The 19,507-nt window shown below is 37.7% G+C and overlaps 1 protein-coding gene across 1 annotated transcript in view; it reads right to left on the bottom strand.

The window, feature by feature from the left end:
• ANKS1B (ankyrin repeat and sterile alpha motif domain containing 1B) overlaps nt 1-19,507 on the bottom strand; it is a 370,859-nt gene that overhangs the window by 315,757 nt on the left and 35,595 nt on the right. The window contains exons 3-4 of the mRNA XM_063308683.1: nt 18,974-19,130; nt 10,090-10,386 (exon numbers count right to left, since the gene is read on the bottom strand). Coding sequence (XP_063164753.1) covers nt 10,090-10,386; nt 18,974-19,130 — 454 coding nt within the window. The remainder of the gene's footprint in view (nt 1-10,089; nt 10,387-18,973; nt 19,131-19,507) is intronic.

The following is a 19,507-nucleotide window of genomic DNA, read 5'->3' as shown; positions in this document are numbered from 1 at the left end:
AGGCATCCCGACTGATCGAATCTCTTAAGGTCAACAAGGCTCCAGGTGCTGATTGTGTTATGCCCAAAATGATTAAAAAGAACCCTAGTTGGTGGGCACCTTTGTTAGCATCTTTGTTCACATTTATAGGCCAGACTGGTCACATTCTAATAGATTGGGGGATGGCAATAATTGTCCCAATTTATAAAAATGGTAACAAGAATAAGCCATGAAACTACAGGCCGGTCAGCCTTTTGAGTGTTGTCAGCAAGTTATATGCCAAATATTTAAATCTTAAACTACAGGACTGCATTGAGACAGAGGCATAATTCAAGATGAACAGGCAGGTTTCAGAGAAGGGATATCAAGAGTAGATCATACAGTGGTGCTGCATCACCTTGTACAAAACTATACATACAAAAAGAAAACATCCCTCTTTGCAGCCTTCCTTGACTTCAAACAAGGCTTTGACTCAATATCCAGAAATGTTCTTTGGGAAAAATTAAAAAATACAACTATGGATAGGCACCTCCTCCATCTCATACAGAAATGATATTCCAATTCCACCTTAAGAGTGAGGTGTAACCCCTGCAGGACTGTCTCTGACATAGTAAAAGTGCAAAATGGAGTGCAACAAGGATGTGTTCTTGCCTCCTCCTTTTTTAATCTCAATATTAATTCATTGGTGGACCTCTTACATAACATGGATATTCATGCACCCAATCTAGCACAGCGCAAAATTCCAATACCTCCATATGCTGATGCTATAATTTCACAAACCCCTGTTGGACTGAAAAGAGCAATTGTAGCAACACTAAGGTACTGCAGACAAAATCATTTGGTTCTCAACTTTATCAAAAATTTTAGTTTTTGCTATGAGAGCTAAGCAGCATTCCTGGAGAGTAGAAGGGCATCAATTAGAAAAGGTTAATGCATTTAAATACTTTGGGGTGACCTTCCACTTGAAAGGTACTTGGAATGCACACCAGAATTAGGTAGTGCAATCAGCCCTTACATCAATGAGTGCCATTAAACCGTTCTTTTACATTGGTGGAGGACAATTAGTACCTGCGGCTTTAAAACTTTTTGAGGCCAAAACTTTGGCTCAAATTCTCTATGGGGCACAAATAGGAAATTATGTGAAGAAAGAGGCACAGAAAACAGCGCAAACAAAATTCCTGCGATCAATTCTAGCTGCACCCAATGGTACATCAAATGCCCAGTTAGTACTTGAGACAGGAATGCTGTCAATTCAGATTAGGGCCTAGAAGATGATGATAAATTATTTACTCAAAATGCAATTCTTCCCAGTTGGTTTGACCCCTCTAGTCCCAACAGATAATTTCTCTTCACCCTGGAAGCAGGCAGTAGAGTATAAACTGACTTCATACAGGCTCTCTCCACTATTCTTAATATCATTAGTTTATGATCAAGCTAAGCAACTAATCATTCAAAGAATAAGGGACATGGAGTTCCAGACAGAAGTTAACAGGCTGCCCCAATGCAATAGAATTTGGATAAACAGGGGCGTATGGGAACCAGCAAGTTATTTGCTAAACCTAACTTTCCCTAAGCTGAGAACTGCATTCTTTAAAGCTAGATTCAATATTCTTCCATCTGCACTTCTTCAAGGCAGGTATAGTAAAATCCTTATGGCTGAGCATATCTGCCCATGTGGTGAAGAGGAAGGTGAAACCATCTCACACGTAGTATTACAATGTAAATTTTATAGGAACATTAGGTCAATCTACATTTTGCCCCTAATAGATAAATTTCCTGGGAATCCAGATAATTTTTATGTGAACCATCATCTTCAGGATCTAAAACCATACATTATGTGTGCAGTAGCCAAATTTTGTGTTGCCACAATGAAAATAAGACAAAACCAGCTAAAGAAGTAATTATTCTCATTTTAAATATTACTTTTATTTATTTATTTATTTATCAAATTTATCACCACCCATCTCCCAAAAGGGACTCTGGGCAGTTTACAATAAAACATAAATAAAACTATAAAACTATAAAACACTATAATAATAATACAATAAATATAATAAAAACCACGATGGCTGAAAGTTCTTTATAATTTGCAGGCAGAGCTGGGTCCTGCTAAGAAACTAACCATCCCCAAGAATGGCTACTCTCCCTCCCGCCCCAGGCATAATCACAGAACCAGGTCTTTACCTGTTTCCTAAAGTCCAGGAGGGAGGGAGCCAATCTCACTTATTTATTATTCAAGTTTAATTACCGCCCATCTCCCCCAAGAGAGGGAGTCTGGGCAGTTACTTAAATATTACTTTCAAACTGAAATACCTTAATTCATAAATTGCTAGGGGATATACATTTTTATCTTTTATTTTATACTTATTAATGTTTTAGACTCACACTACCTGAATAACAAATGTATTAATATAGTAATAGAGGAGTGAATGCTATATTATTATGTGATCTATTTTATTAGTTGGTAGTATATTATTGTATTTCTTTGTTTTACTTTCTTTTTGTCCTTTTAAATGTTGATGGTCATTGACCAAATAAATATTATTGATTGGTTCTTAAAGAAGGTGCTGAGCTGCCTGAAACTCCTGAAGGGACTAGGAAGCTTCTAAGACAGATGAAAGCCCAGTGACAATTGGGAAAAAAAGCCATTAGGTACCTATAAAGGGTGACATTTGAGAAGAGATGTGGATGGAATTGTCATAGGCAAACACTTCCATGAGTAAAAGAACTGGCCAATTGTTTTGCTAGAAGCTGGCACAGCGGTGAAGATGTTGCTGTAAGGTGGAATTCATCTTCTCCGTTTCTCCATAGACTGTGGTTCATAGGCTGAGAATAGGTAGAGCTTAACATTCAATAGTTGAAATAGAGTTTGCTAGACATATGCCATGAATTGTGGGTATTGGTCAAAAAGCAGATGGTTGGGCAACATGATTTCTGAAAGTTTGTTGAACAGATGGGACATTTTAGGATGGAAGGGAGGCAGAAAATAAGGTGGGTCATTTTAGAGAAAAGATCAACCACCACCAAAATGCATCTAGACTTTTGATGAGTGCTAGGTCGGTTATATAGCCCAGGGAAACTGTAATCCAAGCTCATGCAGTGCAAGGAGGGACTTCAGAAACCCAGTAGACTTGTCACATTGACATATCTGGCATCAGGAAACACATGCTCAGCCACACGCACCAAAAGGTACAGAATCTCCTCTCTTAGGAGAAGGAACATACTGTATAGCAAGCTGTTGTGGAGCAACTCTCCCTTTTCCCAGGAACAGAATGATGGGAAAGTGTACCCTGACAGTTAACCCAATCTAACCTGCACATTAAGGTCCCTGCTACTTGATGCAAATTTATTGGTTAAGGAAGTCTCCCTTCCAAACCAAACAATCTCACAAGGAGTGAGGGTTTCTGGTGGGGCACAAAGTTTTCAGAGCACAGAACAGAAGCTGAGGGAGAGTCTTAAAACACCAATATTCTGGATTGTATGCAGGTATCCATCTGCTTGTTCTGGGATCTTGGAATGTAAAAGAGTTGAAAGTCAAAATGAGAAGAAAAAAGATGATGTTGACCTGATGTTGAGTAAGCTTATGAAAAGTTTAAAAATATAACAGGCATGATTACCCACATCCTAAAATCCACTTCCTGAAAAAATAAAAAACCTAAAACAAAACAAAACAAAACAAAATAGAAACAGAACAGAAATAAAAGAATTTCAGAGTAATCAGTGACCCTTGAGAATGAACATGCTATAGTTGTAGTGTTCAAAAACAAACAGAAAATAAACAGAAAGGGATCAGCAGGAGTCACGCCTACTTATATGCATTACACATGAAAGGCAGGGCACTCTGGTCACAAAATCTTTAAGTTCTAGAAAATTCCATATGGGCTGTTCTCAGGCACATAACAATGTATGAATCAAAGGGACTGAAGAAAACAGAAAACAACAGCTTCAGTCCCATCAACCTAAGCCAGATACGTAATAATGATTCAAAGATGTACAAAGATGTACAAATGACACATAAGCTTATTTCCATTCTGGATTCTACACCTTGTTGGAATACAAATCCTTTCATATACAAATCTATTCTCACAAAAATCCTTACCTACTCTGAGAAGGAAAAAATACTCTTTGTCACAACCTAATGATAATCAGTACATCTTGATATACCACCTATTTTGACTGCTAGGAGAGGGAAGATCTTGCTGAAAAACTACCTTCACTGTTCATTGACATGAACTGGATGCTAAAGGAAAAGAAATAACTACAGTCTGTTTGAAAGAATTATTGCATAGGTAAAAGGCAATCAAACACATAACCAATAAATATATGTGTAATTAGTCCCCTCCCAAATGAAAAATAATTTCAAATAGCAAAGTTACAGGTTTAAAACAAACTATTTTTCTATGAAATCTAACTCATGCATTTGGAAACAGAAAACACTAACTTTAAATAAATGGGATCACAAATCAAAGGTGACCTTCAGAAAGAATTCAAAAGATGGTCAAGTATATTTGGTGCTTTTGGATTGTTCGAATAAGATCATTACGGCACTCATGACAAGCTCAAGAGCTATCACTTACTGCAAGCAAACAACTAAACTCAGAGACCACCAAGGACTCCACCATTTAGTATAATCACACCCAGACTACCTGTAAGCTGAGCCAATTGGAAGCCTATCATATTACAGTGTCTGTCTTTAGATTGTCAAATCCAGTGAGAGGTGGGGGAAGAGACTATTAAAAATGAGCGTGTAAGAAAGCATCTGATCTCCCAATACAAGCATTCAAATCACTAGCAATAATAACTAGTGCATCTCAGTACTGGCAAAGTTGTCTAGTAATACAGTTGTCAGGAAGACCCCAAGTACTATTAACTTTATTATATCTGCTTAATGGGGGAAGATCTATATTAATAAGTAACATATTGTGCAGCTTAAGGTGAAACCAAAGAGCTAGGGCCATACTAGCAATGACTCCAACATAGTCAAAGAAATGTCAAATTTTGTGGTAACCATTATGTTCAAATCTCCCAAGAGTCTTTTATTTTTTTTTCACTGGATAATGCTTTGAGTGTATAGGAGGTATAGATAGAAATATGTCATCCATGGCCCACATTTCCTGGAGCAGTAAGATATCAAAGGCACTAATAAATTCCAAAAAGGAGCCATCCAGGTGCTTCACTTTTCAGCCAGGAATGTTCCAAGAGAGATAGAAATTGAGTCATTATCATGGAAGAGTGAAACCTCAGTGGATGATCTGGTAAATTATACAGGATTTCCAGTTATAGTAGGTAAGGATGTTTCAGGAGTTTGCTTTGCAGCAACAGAGACCTGAGGAAGGCATTGAGCTCACAGATGGAACTGCCTCAATTAGTGCAAAGTTTGATGCCCTTTGAAATTTGGAAATAGCCTTCAGTTGGGAGATCAAATGTATTTTTCTGGGAATATCCAGATTTTAAGGATGAGGCATAGTATTGGTGGGCTCAACAAAATTTGAGGCTGAACTTCCATAAAGTAGCTTCTTGGAATCTAAAAGGTTCCCTTCAGCGACATCACAAAGGTCAAGGAGCTCAATCCTCTGATCATCTAGTAAAGCCTGATGCATCCCAGCTAACTCATCTCCCAAAGAAAGAAAGATGACAACAAAATGTTTTAGATGACACAAGCTCAATGATTGGTTCAGCTGTAGCAACAGTAGTCTAAAAAGTTATCTTAAGGCTATCCATACTTCGTAAAATACGTTCTTGCTCAACCTTGGGCAGGGATACAAGGGGGATTCATAAGTACAGCTTTATTGGTCTCAAATTTGGCCTCATTCTACATATCAGTTTTACTTCAATAGTCTGGCATAGTCAAGGACAAACAAGGAGAGGATGTACTATTGTTAATAACAGGCTTATTACTTGGAGGACTGCACACTCCAGAAGTAACAGAACTGAACAAATGGTTGCTTTTCCATTGTGAAAAACTTTGTTGGGATAATTTGAAGGGTGGCAAGATACAGTTTCATTTTAAGTAACATATGAGATATAGTAAATTGCTTGAAAGTAAGATTTGTTTACTGTCAGGCAAGCTTGGGAGCCACTCTACCACACATGAATCTATTTGTCAATGGTGACAGCAAAGAAGCTACAGTGGCAATGGGTACATTGTTGGAAAACATGAAGGACCAGGTTAGGGACAGATTGTCATGGAGAAAATCTATCTATATGGTTGCTAAGAGTCTACACTGACCTGATGTCACTGACCTGTAATCAATCAATCGATCAGTCCCCTTAGGGAAGCTTAGAATTGTCCCATCCTTTACATATTATCTCATTGGGTAGCAATTATGAATGCAGTTTTCACAAAAATAGCTTCATTAACACAAGTTCAATGTTATCACAAAACTGAGGCCAAAGGAAAGAATGTTGAAAATGTGTTCAGCCACCATTAGACAACCATGTGCTTGTCAAAATCAGACAATCAGACATGCTATAAAGGATCAGGCAAGGCTTTGGGCACATCCAAAATAAAATAAAACCTCTAACACACTTTGATTACTTACAGCATCTAGAAGTACACTGAATTTCCCACTCTAAATTCTACAAGAAGTCACTCCTTCCTTCCCTCCCTCCCTCCCTATAATGCTGTTTCCCAGGAAGATTCCAAGAAAAATGCATCATACTACCTACTCCTCCTTATCTATTTATCCTCAAGAAGGGAATTGTGTTGATTTAGGGATTAGCCACCTGGCACTCTTAGGCTTCAGTTCTAGAGATACAAAGGATTAAGTTACAAGTCATTTGTATGTGTGTTCTGATCTAATTAGGCCTCTGCAGCTTTCCAAATGTGCTCCTAGCCATCAAAGATTGGACAACTCCACCCTAGGAGGTCAAGTAGAACCAATCAGAAGCTCTCCAATGTGGTAATGCAGAAAGGAACAATCAGGAGGATAAAGGTGAGACTGCATGAAATCCCTACCCCAAGGAAGAACCTCACACAACCTCAGGGAAACTCACATGTGCCAGGACAGATATAAACATAGTTGTTAAAAAGAACAGAGTGCAGTCCAAGAAGGCAATTCCTCTCCACACATAAATATTACAATTATCCAACCTGGTTTAACTAAGAGCGGAAATCACACCTGCACTGAAATTTACTGTACTTTCTGTACATAATAAATTATTTTAAATACTGTATAACAGTCCTTGATTAAATTAGGATAGGAAGGAATAAAAGGTGATCCTATCTTCTCAACAAAACATTTCGGAGTATCTTTTAATTTGACCTATATAGCCAAGCATCATCTTGTGTTTGCCTGGCAAATTGGAAGCCAAGATGTCATGATCACCATTGTGATGCTTGTGACATCGCAATGGCTCACATGACAATGCAGGGAAATGGGTCCTGGGCAGATTAAGGGAAAAGGCAACTAGGTAACAAAAGAGGGCAACAGGTGCTGGCAACAAAGTATCAACTCTAGCCGGAGGCAAGGAAGAGAAAGTTACAATGTTGCAAAGAAAGCAATTGACAAGACCAGACCACGAGGTGCGCCCGAGCTGTCAAAGAGATTACGAACCTGATCGCCCGGCAATGAACCATCACCGGCCAGGGAAGCAATCAAGGAAACACCCGGAGCACAGGAGGGGCTCCACCCCTCACCTACCGAAGACAGAACCGACGGGGCTCGGTGGCGCACCCAGAGTAAGAAGGGGTGGAGCGCTGACCGGCGCGGGCTATTTAAATCCCGTTCTGGCACGCTCCACTCACTCTCAGCTTTCTTAAAGGGCACGCATACTGTTACTCAAATAAAACCAGAACCTAAGCCTACACTAGCGTCTGTGTTTTTACTGGGTAGCAGGCAGAGCCTGACACAAGATGACCTGGGGACACTCTAATAATTCAAAAAATACCTCACTTTGAAACTGATTGGACTCTTCAGAGGACTGCCAAAATGAGAGATGATACCATTGTATTTTCTGGAATTCAGATTAAACTCTTCTGAATCCAGACCATCAGGCTTAGCCAATTCTAAATCCAATTCTTGGTGGCAGCCCTTGTCCTTTGAAATAATCTCCCCTGCCCCCCAATATATGGTTGGTGCACCCTTGCACACCTTTAGAAAGGCAGTTAAGACTTTCCCCAATGTGACTGGGTCAGGATGAGTAGAGTTCCCAACTGGTGAGATATAGTATATTTTAGTCCTGAAAGTTTGCTTTATTAGTATGCCATATTTTTCTTTTGTATTTTTGTTTAATAACTGTATACACTGTCCAGAGGCTCATTGTTTAAGTAGGCCAGCCATATAAATTTAAACAAACAAACAAACAAACAAACAATGTTCTAGATAAGTAAACTGACTGTGAAATTGAACATGGTTCATATATGTTTTGGTGAGATAGATCAGATGAGTTTCTATCAACTATCAATTTGGCAGCCTTCCTAATGAAGGAGTAAGTCCTAATGCCCTTCGTTCCTCCCTAGGGAGTTTTATGAAAGCTTCAGAGGATTTCAATGCTCCATTTTCTGAGTGGTGTGCAGTATCCATGCTTTCCTTATTTACTTCAGCACCAGACAAAAGATCTTAAGAAAATATAAGACGTACTCTGAAAAAAATACACATTGCTTGTTTGTAAAGGCAATGGTGCTCTTAGCTGTCAGCTGTTCGAGGTAGCCCAGATCAGAAAACAGACTTTACAGGAAGACTAGAGCTATACTTTATTGAGATAGGCTATAACAACAGAATCTTGCAAGTACTGTGCTTCTCCTCCTCTCCTTCTTATACCCCAGTGAGTCAGGAAGGAATCAGACTGAGTCTCCTCTTAATGCTATCTTCCTTCCCAGGACTTAAGGAATGTTTCTACAATATCTTCTTTGTTTACATAACAGTCTCTGGATATTTGTTTCAAGGCCATCTCCCTGGCTGTCTACATTAGCTGACATGGGTGACTCTGACACAATGACTTTATTTCTATTTTTCCCTCAAAGGCATTTAGTAGAATCAGCACTGACCTGGTGGATAGGGCATTGCAGCTGATATGTGTTGATATAATGACTCTCTCAAGCCTGGGAATCACTGGTTCCTGTCTTACCAATTTCACTTCTAACACCGGCCATAATCATTTACAGAGACAAATTTCTATTAGTGTTTCAGCAGGAGTATAATGTTTCAGCAGCAGCAGTTCAGGTCAATCACTGGTCAGTCACTTGGGTTAAAGCATCTTCTGAGACATCTCTTTTTGCCTTTCAAATATACACACATGCTTTCATTTTTGTGAACTGTAATAGGCAGTTTTTCTGTTGCATACGTCTTGGTTCTAGTTTGTAATTATTATCTAGCCAGGTCTTGTCCTTTACCCCCAACCATGAAGCTAGGTCCTGAATAAGGAGTCAGGACCTAAGATTTCCAGTCATGACTGGCAGGAGTCCTGCCACTTGGCAGCTGAGTCTAGCCAAGCCTACTCCCTGGAAGCAGACTATAGCTAAGCCAGACATCAAAGAGAACATCCAACATATTGGAAGATGATGCCAGGCTATCTGCTTTTCCTCTGCTTTGAAGAAACAGTTTGAAAAAGTCTAAAGAAAGGCTAGAGTTGAGCCCCTAATGATGTCTTAGGCTCTAGAGCTAGGTATGACTGCAACAGAGAGTAGGTTCTTCTTCTCACTGTTAATGAAGTTCTGGCCTATCAGAATTGTGGGAGAAACAATTCACAGTAAGATAAAGATTAATTTAAGCCTTCTCCAAATGGCTAGCAAAATGATTAATCAGGACAGCAAATTTTAGTGCAGGTCTTGTGAAACTACGTATCAATCAACTTCAGTTCTCTGGCACCAAGTGGCTGTTGTAGATGCTTTTGGAAAGTGATGGGTAGTGGTTTCCTGAATCAGATTTGAGTTACAGAACTGCTTTTTACAGCTATCCAAATATCACTGAGCTTGCCCCACCCAAGAAATATTAGGAAATATAATTTGAGGGCAGAAGCCATTTGTTTTCCCCAAACTACAAGCTGTGAGCTGTCATTTATTGTGTACTTACTACTTTGCCTTTATGAATTATAGTGTTGCATGTAAAGCTATAGTGTCATATTATTTAACCTTTATTTAAATAGTATAACAGTGTAAAAAGCACTAACCTGGCAGCTGACATCCATTCCAGCTTCTAGCAGCTCTTGTACAACAGCTTTATGACCATTACGTGCAGCAAGATGTAAAGGAGTATGCTTTCTTGTGTTACAGCTCATCAGATTTGGATATGCATTGATTATCATCTTCACCACTCTCAGTCGGCCATATAAAGCTGCCAAATCCAATGGAGTTTCTAACTTGTTGTTTCTTATTGTGGGATCTGTTAGTTCTTCAAGCAAAATAGCAACCACTTCTGAGTGTCCATATTGGGCAGCACAGTGCAAAGCCGTTTCATTTTCATTGTTCTGTTAAAAGAGAAAAAAATTAAATGCCTTGTCCAGAATTATACAGTACAGTACAATAGCTTTTTGAGACTTGTTTTTAACACATTGAGCAGATCTAACAGCAATTAAAAAATTAGTTTTGCTAATAGCTTTTAGATCAGATAGTTCTGTTACCTCAATTTCTCTTGTTCTGCAATTTGTTCACTAGAAAGAGGAACACAAATCTTGATTGTATATAAAGTCTCATCTGAAAATGTATCTGCATATTTTGCTCAAAGCTTAATAAATGTAATTTGTACTTATCTATTTCCAAGTCCTACATATTTTGTCTCAACTGTAAAATTAAAAATGGTAAAACATAACTAAAGCATTGTTTCAAATTCTGATTTATTAATATCAGGATACGATCTGTGTATTAATGAAACAATTAAAACAAAAAGTATTAATTTTAACTATTAATCCCAGTGGTTCATTAAGTTTGATACTGAAAGCTAATTTTTTCTGCCAATTCAATACCTGTTGACTGACAGAAAGCTCAATTATACAATTGTGAAGGCTTGTCTTCAGAGTAACCCTATTTCTACTACCTTGGAACTTAACATTCCATTGCATGAACAGAATCCCTCTGATTACACAGAGATGTCAATAATTTTCTTCTGAAGTACACTAAAACTCACTCTGGACAGACTGCAAATCATCAGATGCCAGTTTTTGAGTAATATAAGGACTGGAGATACAAACATAAGCTGAAATGCCTTTTATTGCACAACAGGATCTTTAAAGTCAAACCAAGCAAATATATTGGACAAGTCCATCTAAAGTATATCTAAAATGCACCACTGTGAACTGTACATATATGTCATTCCTATAGATTACTATAGAAATATATAGAAATAAACATAGCAGTTTTCCACTTTTATTTCCAGAAAGAAAACATTTGCATAAAACAGAAGCACAAGAATGCATAACCTGATGCAAATATTTCTTAATCCGATAACAAACTATAGTCATGTTTTATAAATTCAGTGTTTAAAAAAAGAAGTACATCCAGTAATATTATGGTATGAATGGTTGTTAAAATTACACACCCATTAGAATTCATATTTTATTTATATTATAGAGAGGAAAAGTACTCATTTATTTTTTCTGAATAAAATTGTATTTCATAATGATTTCATATTGATAAAGTTGTAGAACAGGCAGGAAAAACCTGCTTCACAAGGTAACGATTTATAAATATTCATATTTATTCTGAAATTAGAAGACAACTTGTCATATTTCTTACAACTAATGGAGTTTGTTGAGTGTATTATCAAAGTCTGAAGCTAAGTTTACATACAGATTTTTATAATGTAATGAGGATTTTCATCAGGGGTGTAATGTAATGTAAATAAATTATGTAAATTCATTCATTGATATGAAAAATTTCTTGTTGGTATTTTTGCTGGGATTAGAACTGATTTGAAAATGGAACATCAACAGAAATTGGAAAAAATAATTTGGCCTTAACACGTATGAAATTATGGTACAGGCACTCTCCTTCAGACACTGGAAAACTAGTACTTAAAGCTATGATCAAAGTAGAAGAAACTTTCCAAACTATTTTTTTTTTAAAAAAACTCCTTCTCCTGACACAAAATTAGCATCAGTGGCTAGGAGGGCCTTTGTACACTTTCAGGTTGTGTTTCAGTTGCATCCATTCCTGGACCAGGAGGACCTGCTCATAGTCACTCACACCCTTGTGATCTCCCATATGGACTACTGTAACACACTCTACATGGGGCTACCCTTGAAGAGCATTTGGATGCTTCAACTGGTGCAGAATGCAGCATTAAGGGTAGCAAATAGTGCTAATTATTCAATGCATGTGACACCACTACTTTGTGAGCTGCATTGGTGCTGGTATTCAGTTTTAAAGCCTTTCGTGGCTTGGGGCTGGGTTACTTAAGGGACTGTCTCTCCCTGGTTGTTTCTGCATGTCCTTCCTGGTCCAGCCTAATGGGCATGCTCCAGATCCCGTCAGCTAAGGAATGTTGGCTGGCAGGGCCCAGAAGACAAGCCTTTTTGTGGTAGCACCTGCCCTCTGGAACGTTTTCCATCTGGAGATCAGATTGGCCCCAACCCTGCTGGCCTTTTGTAAGACCCTAAAGACCTGGTTCTATGCTTAGGCCTGGGGCCCCATGTGAAGGGACCTGTCTCCAGCCTCTGCAGATAACTGCTTGTTTTCTTGGCTGCTGTGAATTTTAATTTTTCTATATGTATCTGTTTTTATTTTTTATCATTGTTTGCTGCGTAGAGTCATTGAGATGAGCAGATATATAAACTGATTAAATAAATAAATAAATCTAATTATGGATGATAAAGTTTATTTCTCCATCTCATTTCAGTATACAATATTGCTTACAATATTTGTTTAAAATAATCTGATGCATTTGTTTAAATAATCTGATCCCTCTTGGTTGATCAAGTCTTCCCCGAAGGTGACATTGTGTCAGCCCTTCCAGGTAAACCAGACAGGAAACACGACTAGATGAAATAATTCTACTTTCTTGTAAGGCTTCATTAACAGAATCTTGCAAATCTGAAAGTACAAATCTCTGCCCTCCCTATTTATTCCTTGAGTGGTCAGGGCAGGTCTTTCCTAAATTTCTTCTTTAGACTGCTACCCCCTCTTGGACTCCCTTTCCTTTTATCTGATCATTCCCTAGCCAGCATCTCTTCCCTCTGTTCTCCAAGGTCACCCTCACACATTGGTTGGGTCCATGTGGTGGTGAATGCCTTTTTGTGGAAGGGGGTGATAGCTTTGAGAGAGGCAGTCATCCACTCTTTCCTGAAGAGACCATTGCTAGACACCAACAGAACTGGACATCCAGTCTCCACCCTTCCCTTTTTAGGTTGTTGAGAAAGTTGCTGGCTTGTAACTGCACAGAGCCCTGGAGGAAGCAGATTACCTACATACTTCAATCAGGATTCAGTCCTGGTTATAGCATGGAGACAGCATTTATCACCCTTGTTTGTGATCTTTGGTAGGCTCAAGATGGGGGTAGTGCATCCATCCTGGCCCTCCTTGAACTCTCAGTGGCCTTTGGATCAGCTTAGAGGATTGGGAGTGAGGCATATGGTGTTGCACTGGTTCTCCTCCTTTCTCCAGGGCTGGTTCCAGTCAGAATTTCTAGGTGGGGAGAGTACAGGCCTGAAGCTCCTGCTTCACAGGGTTCCTCAGGGCTCTGTCTCTCCCTGTTCCTATTTAACATCTCCATGAAACTGCTGGGGAGGTCATCCATTGAAACAGGGTGAGGTATCATCAGTATGCCAATGACATCCAATATATATCTCTGCCCTGGGCTGACCAAATGATGCTATCAAGTTTCTTTCCCAGTGTGGAAGCCTGGATCAATAAGAACAGGCTTCATCTAAACTCTAGTGAGACTGGATGGCTGTGGGTTTTGAGACATATACTCCACCCCCGGATCTAGAGATTTTCCATCTTTAGAGTTGGAGCACAATTTGGGGGTCCTTCTGGACTCACCATTCCTGCTTGAAGAGGAGGTGGCAGCCATGGCTAGGAAGGCCTTTGCACAGGTTCACCTTGTGAGCCAGTTAAGCCCAGTTCTGGATTGGGAAACCCTACTTATAGTAATTCATGCCTTAGTCACTTCTTGGTTGGATTACAGTAATGTGCTGTAGATGGGGCTGTCCTTGAGAAGCATTTGGAAGGTAGAACTGGTTCAAAGTGCAACAACAGCTAGCAGTTTTGGGCATTCCATGATATGCCAATTTAACACCCCTGCTCTGTGAGCTGCATTGGCTTCCATTGAGGTTCTGGATGCAATACAAGGTGCAGTGCAATTTAAGGTGCTGGTTATTATCTGTAAAGCCCTCATGGCACAGGATCAGGTTATTTGTGGGACTGCCATCTCTGATTATCTCTACCTACCCTACCAGAAACAGCATTGTTGTCATGCTCCAGGTCCTGTCTTTTAGACAACATCATCTTATGCGACCTAGGAGTCATGCCTTCTCTGTCACTGTACCTGCTCTGTGGAACAGCATCTCCCCCAAGATGTGGATGGCCCTAATCCTGTTGGCCTTTTGTAAGGCATTAAAGACCTGGAAGTCCCCACAGGTATTTGGGCCATGTGATTAAATGAGCTTGGTTGGTTGGTTGGTTGATGTTTCAGTGATTCAAAGTAGATTTTTTTTTTGTTTACCCTGGGTAGTATTGTGGCACTGTTTTTCTGATGTTGATTTTTATAAATTCTGATTTGTTTGGTTTGGTTTTTTATTTTAACCTTCTGTACACTGCCTAGAGTCACTTTGGTGAGATAGGTAGTTACATACATTTTCTAAATAATTTATTTTAATTTACTTAATTATCTTGATCTAATTTGCTTCATCAAGTATGTTATTGATGCTAGTTCTATTTTAGAATATCAAATTTTAAAAAATCAATATGGCTTAATACTTAGAGTAGGCAGAAACATCTTTCATTCCAGAGCATTATTAATGGTAACAGTAGTATATTTTTTTAAAAATCAACATGAGTGAGATGATAAAGTATTTGTGCTCATCAATTTTAGAGTAAAGCATGTTTTTTTAAGGAAATGAACTGACAAAAACATATGAAAAGTGCTTTATTTTAAATTTCACGTATTTAGAAATAACTCTTTAGTGCTGGGAGACTGTAAAGTTGGGACCCGTTATAAATGTAATCAAAAGATATCCACACAGTGATCAGTCACTACTCCAGGAAAAGAAAAATGCAGATTACAGTTTAATCCATAGCAATATTTTTAAAATGAGATGTACTTTTAATTTCATCAACTCTCTGAAGACCAATATCAAATTCTCACTCTTCTAGCCATTTTTCTATATAAAGACATTAAAAATTGCAAATCATGACAAATAATATCCTAGCAAGCTTTATTTTTTAGTTCTGTAACTTCAAACTGGGTTATTATGATTTAATTGTTTAAATTGGATAGATATTATCCTTAACACAAGTATCAACAAAGTACTGAATATTGTGTTTCCCAATTTAATTATATTTTTACAATATACATTTTTGCCACAAAATACATAGTAGAACAGAGTCTCAGCCACAAGCATAATGAATATATTATATAAGCCATGCATGCATAATTGCTTAATATAAATATACAGTGAGATATTCAGTTATATCATACATGGTTACTCTGTATATAAATTAGAGGAATAAAATATGTACCTGGAAAAGCACACATTGAGTTTGGGTGATATAGTTTACCCAATTCAATGTACATGAAAACTACTTGCAAAGAGTTAGAACAGCATGTTCCAGAAAAATTCAGCATGACTTTACCTGGGACTCAAGATGCAGATTGAAACTGACTAAAACTGAGAGTGTCTAGTCAATTTCAATCTTGTGTCAATGTCATTGATAAAACACCTCTGTTGCAGTTCTACTGCAACTGCTGAGTTGACCCTAAGAGAAAAAGGAAGAGGGAGGGAAAGCAGAGAGCAAGGAGAAAGAAAGACAGAAATAAGGTAGATAGAAAACAACAGATGTGCAGAGCAAGACACATAAAGGACAAGAAAAGGATAGAGAACAGGAAACAGCTGTTGAAAATTCTCTACTTTCCATACACCTTTTTGCTGATATTTTCATACATTAAGGATTATTAGGATATGAACCCAGTTCATGTGATTCTCCACATAAAACAGATGCCAATGGAATTATAAAAGACTTAAAGTCAGAATATAATTCTGTAATATTTATTTATTAAAAGGAGTAATGTCTCTTCCCAAGTAAACATAGTCTTAAGATGATTTGGTTAGAAGATCTTGCCTATCTCTCTTTATGTTTGAGATAACACGCAAGACACGATACCTCTACTTTGAAACTATTTCAATAGGTAAATTAAAAATGGATATATCTGTCCTGATTTTCATCTAAATATCTCACAAATATTTCAGAAATAAAAATGTAAACTGTAAAAAGTACCACTGAAGATATTTCCCTCCATGAAATGGCAGTGGGGAAATTTTTCAAATTTCACTCCATTCCTATGTTATATCTTGTCCCCAGAGAAATGGACAGCACCCTCCTGGATAATATTTAGAAAGGCCTTAAAACCAAGCTTTTACAAAAATCTTTCAATTCAGCAAGTTTTATTATTTTTAAGAATTGGCATACTCGTTTACTATGGATGCTACACGCATTTCTATCAAGTTATACTATTCATTTTATAGTTTGAATGGTTTTATATCTGGTTTTATAAACCATGTTGAGTCCTTATGGCGTAGGCAATATAGAAACACACCAAATAAAATAAACAACGAACAGGGACCTTCTTCCTCTTCATCCACATTTCCAGAGAAGCAACAAATCCTGATCTGTTTAGCAGATTTCTGGTTTGTTATATGCAAATCAGGAATTGTATTTCAAAATAAATTCTAGCCAATTGTTTAAAATGTCAACTTCAAACACTGGTTTGTTTAACAATTTTACTTTAAAGCCTGATTCCTCATTTACATATAACAAGCCAAGAAGGTAAACCATAATTTCAGATACAATTTCTTTCATATATTTTCCTCTCTTTATTTTTCATAAACATACCTACAAAGAAAGCCTCCATCCCGCTCCCGCCAAAGGTCATCCATAAGTGTGACCAAGGCTGTTTCCATCCCATATCTGGGCCTGAATCCTGACTGAAAGGGGTCCAGAGAATCCATTTCATCCAGGACCCCTTTCAGTGGAGCTGTAATGCCATCACTTCCTCAACCACCTTACCTAGAAAGGGAAGGTGGGAGACTGGACGAAAATTGTCTAGAATTGTAGGATCCAGTGATGGTTTCTTGAGGAGGAGGCGAACCAGCACCTCTTTAAAGGCTGCCAGAAACACTCCCTCTTTCAAGGATGCATTCACCATTGCCTGGTCCCACCCACACATCACTTCCCAAGCTGCTTTTACCAGCCAGGAGGGAATGGATCTAATTGGCAAGTGGTGGCATTTACAGAACCGAGAACCCTGTCCACTTCCTCAGGCCCAACAGGATCAAACTGCTCCCAGAAAAACAGGGCAAGTCCACTCCCTAGGCATCTCCCCGGACCCTGCTAGATGCTTGGCATCCAACTTAGAATGAATCTGAGTGAGTGATTTTATCCTCCAGATGCCCAGCAAACTCCTCAGCCCAGCCCTGTAAATGGGTTTCTAAACCCCCCTTCCCCAAAAGGGATTGGGTGATCTTGAACAGGGCTGTCGGGCTGCATTCTGCAGATGCAATAAGAGTGGAGAAATAGACCAAATATTCAAGTTTTCCATTTTGTAAAATTTGTTTAATTTAAATATACTTTCAAAGTTCTCTAGATTCAACACATTAACAGTATAATCATTTTTGCTAGCTTTTCCTGAATGTATTTTAGGAGAAAGGAAGAAAGATGATTAGAAATGTTTCCTTGCTTCATAATGGTCTTTCCTAGCCACAAATACACAGATTCAAGAAACTTAAGTCTTCTCCCCTCATCATTTTAAAGTAGTTACAGCTTAACCTTTGCCATCCTATCATGTCTATAATATTTTCTAGAGGCAAACTCTTTAAAAGATAGTATTGGTGATGGTAGGCATTTCTGGAACACTTTATCTGACAATATTGAGAATTTTGAAAGAGAAAGAAAAACTAGTAAGAATTTCTGCTGTTTTAATATCACCCTGTGACAGTATACAGTATGTGAGTGGGACTATATTTCTAGGATGTGCTGCAATCAAATAGACCATTCTGTTAGATTGTACATAATAACCAAAACTTTTTTGAGTAATACTAGATAATATGAGGGTGAATTCTGCTGCTGATCATGATTTTTTTATTTGATTGTGGATAGTTTTATATGTTTGTGTATTGGTTTTTGTTTTTATGGGTTGTTTTCACCTGTTGTGAGCTGCTAGAGTTGCTTAGATGAAATGCCATACAAATCAAATCAAAGTAGATTTGAATAGCACACATCATATCTCATTTTATGAAATGCAATCAAAGTGTTTAATATTCAGTATTGTTGTGTATAAGTGGTTGGGGAGAATTCTAAAACATTTTGCAGAGCTTAGAAATCTTTAGTAATAAAGCTTTGACATGCTCCCAATTTTTCAAATTCTCAATAAAAACTTTTATAGAAATAATAGCAACATGCCACTGTTGATTTAAACGGGCCTGCTCTTAGTATGACTTGGAACCAGTCTCCTTTTATTTATCAGATCAATAGAATTATGCTATTTATCTATAGCATGGAATTACAATGTTTGTCTGTAGCACAAACAACCTAAAAAAATCAGTAGCACTTGACCCAAACATTATTTTCTTTGTTATTTCAATGATAAAATAAGGAGATCTGTTAAAAAAAAACTGAACTAAATATAATAATATCATAGTAACTATGAAAAAGTCTACTTTGATATCAGATGTTTGCAAGATTGTTTTAGGTTGTATGAAACCTCCCATCCATATAACCCTAACCCAGATAATAATGCTTTGGCATGAAGGAACTTCATATGAATCCAGTCATATAACTGTAAGAACAAAAGGATACTTACTTGTGTTTGCTGAAGACATAAACAAATATATTTAATAATATCACCTGTTCATTCACTCTGGAATGTGATGGCCCATGATGGATAAGAATCTTCACAATCTCTACATCTCCTTTCCAAGCAGCCAAGTGTATAGGAAAATACCCTTTATTATCTGCCACATTAGTGGATGCTTCATATTGAAGTAATTTGATAACTACATCCCTGAAAAATATTTTAAAAATGCACTAAGGATTGACAGATTCCTTTACAAAGCTGTGAATTTATAGCACATACTGACAATATATACTAAAAACAACCACAGAATTATTCTTATGACACTGTCATCAATTCTAAGAAGCACAAAGCAGATGTGTTTAAGAAATTTAGAAATGATTATAATGATTATAATCATCATGCTCTTTAAATCATCACTGAATAAGAGATTAGGAATTACATAATCAAAGAAGGTTTACTCCCCTCAGAAACTCTTTAATTTGGAAGTTGATAGTTAATGGTTAGACCTTATATTATAAAACAAATTACAGGAATTACAGAAATGTTTTATACTAGAGATACACAGTTAAAGATTTTGAAACTTC

The sequence above is a fragment of the Candoia aspera genome, chromosome 7, assembly GCF_035149785.1.
Source record: "Candoia aspera isolate rCanAsp1 chromosome 7, rCanAsp1.hap2, whole genome shotgun sequence".
NCBI lineage: Eukaryota > Metazoa > Chordata > Lepidosauria > Squamata > Boidae > Candoia > Candoia aspera.
Note: the sequence above shows the minus strand (reverse complement) of the source record. Positions and strands in the feature narration are given on the sequence as shown.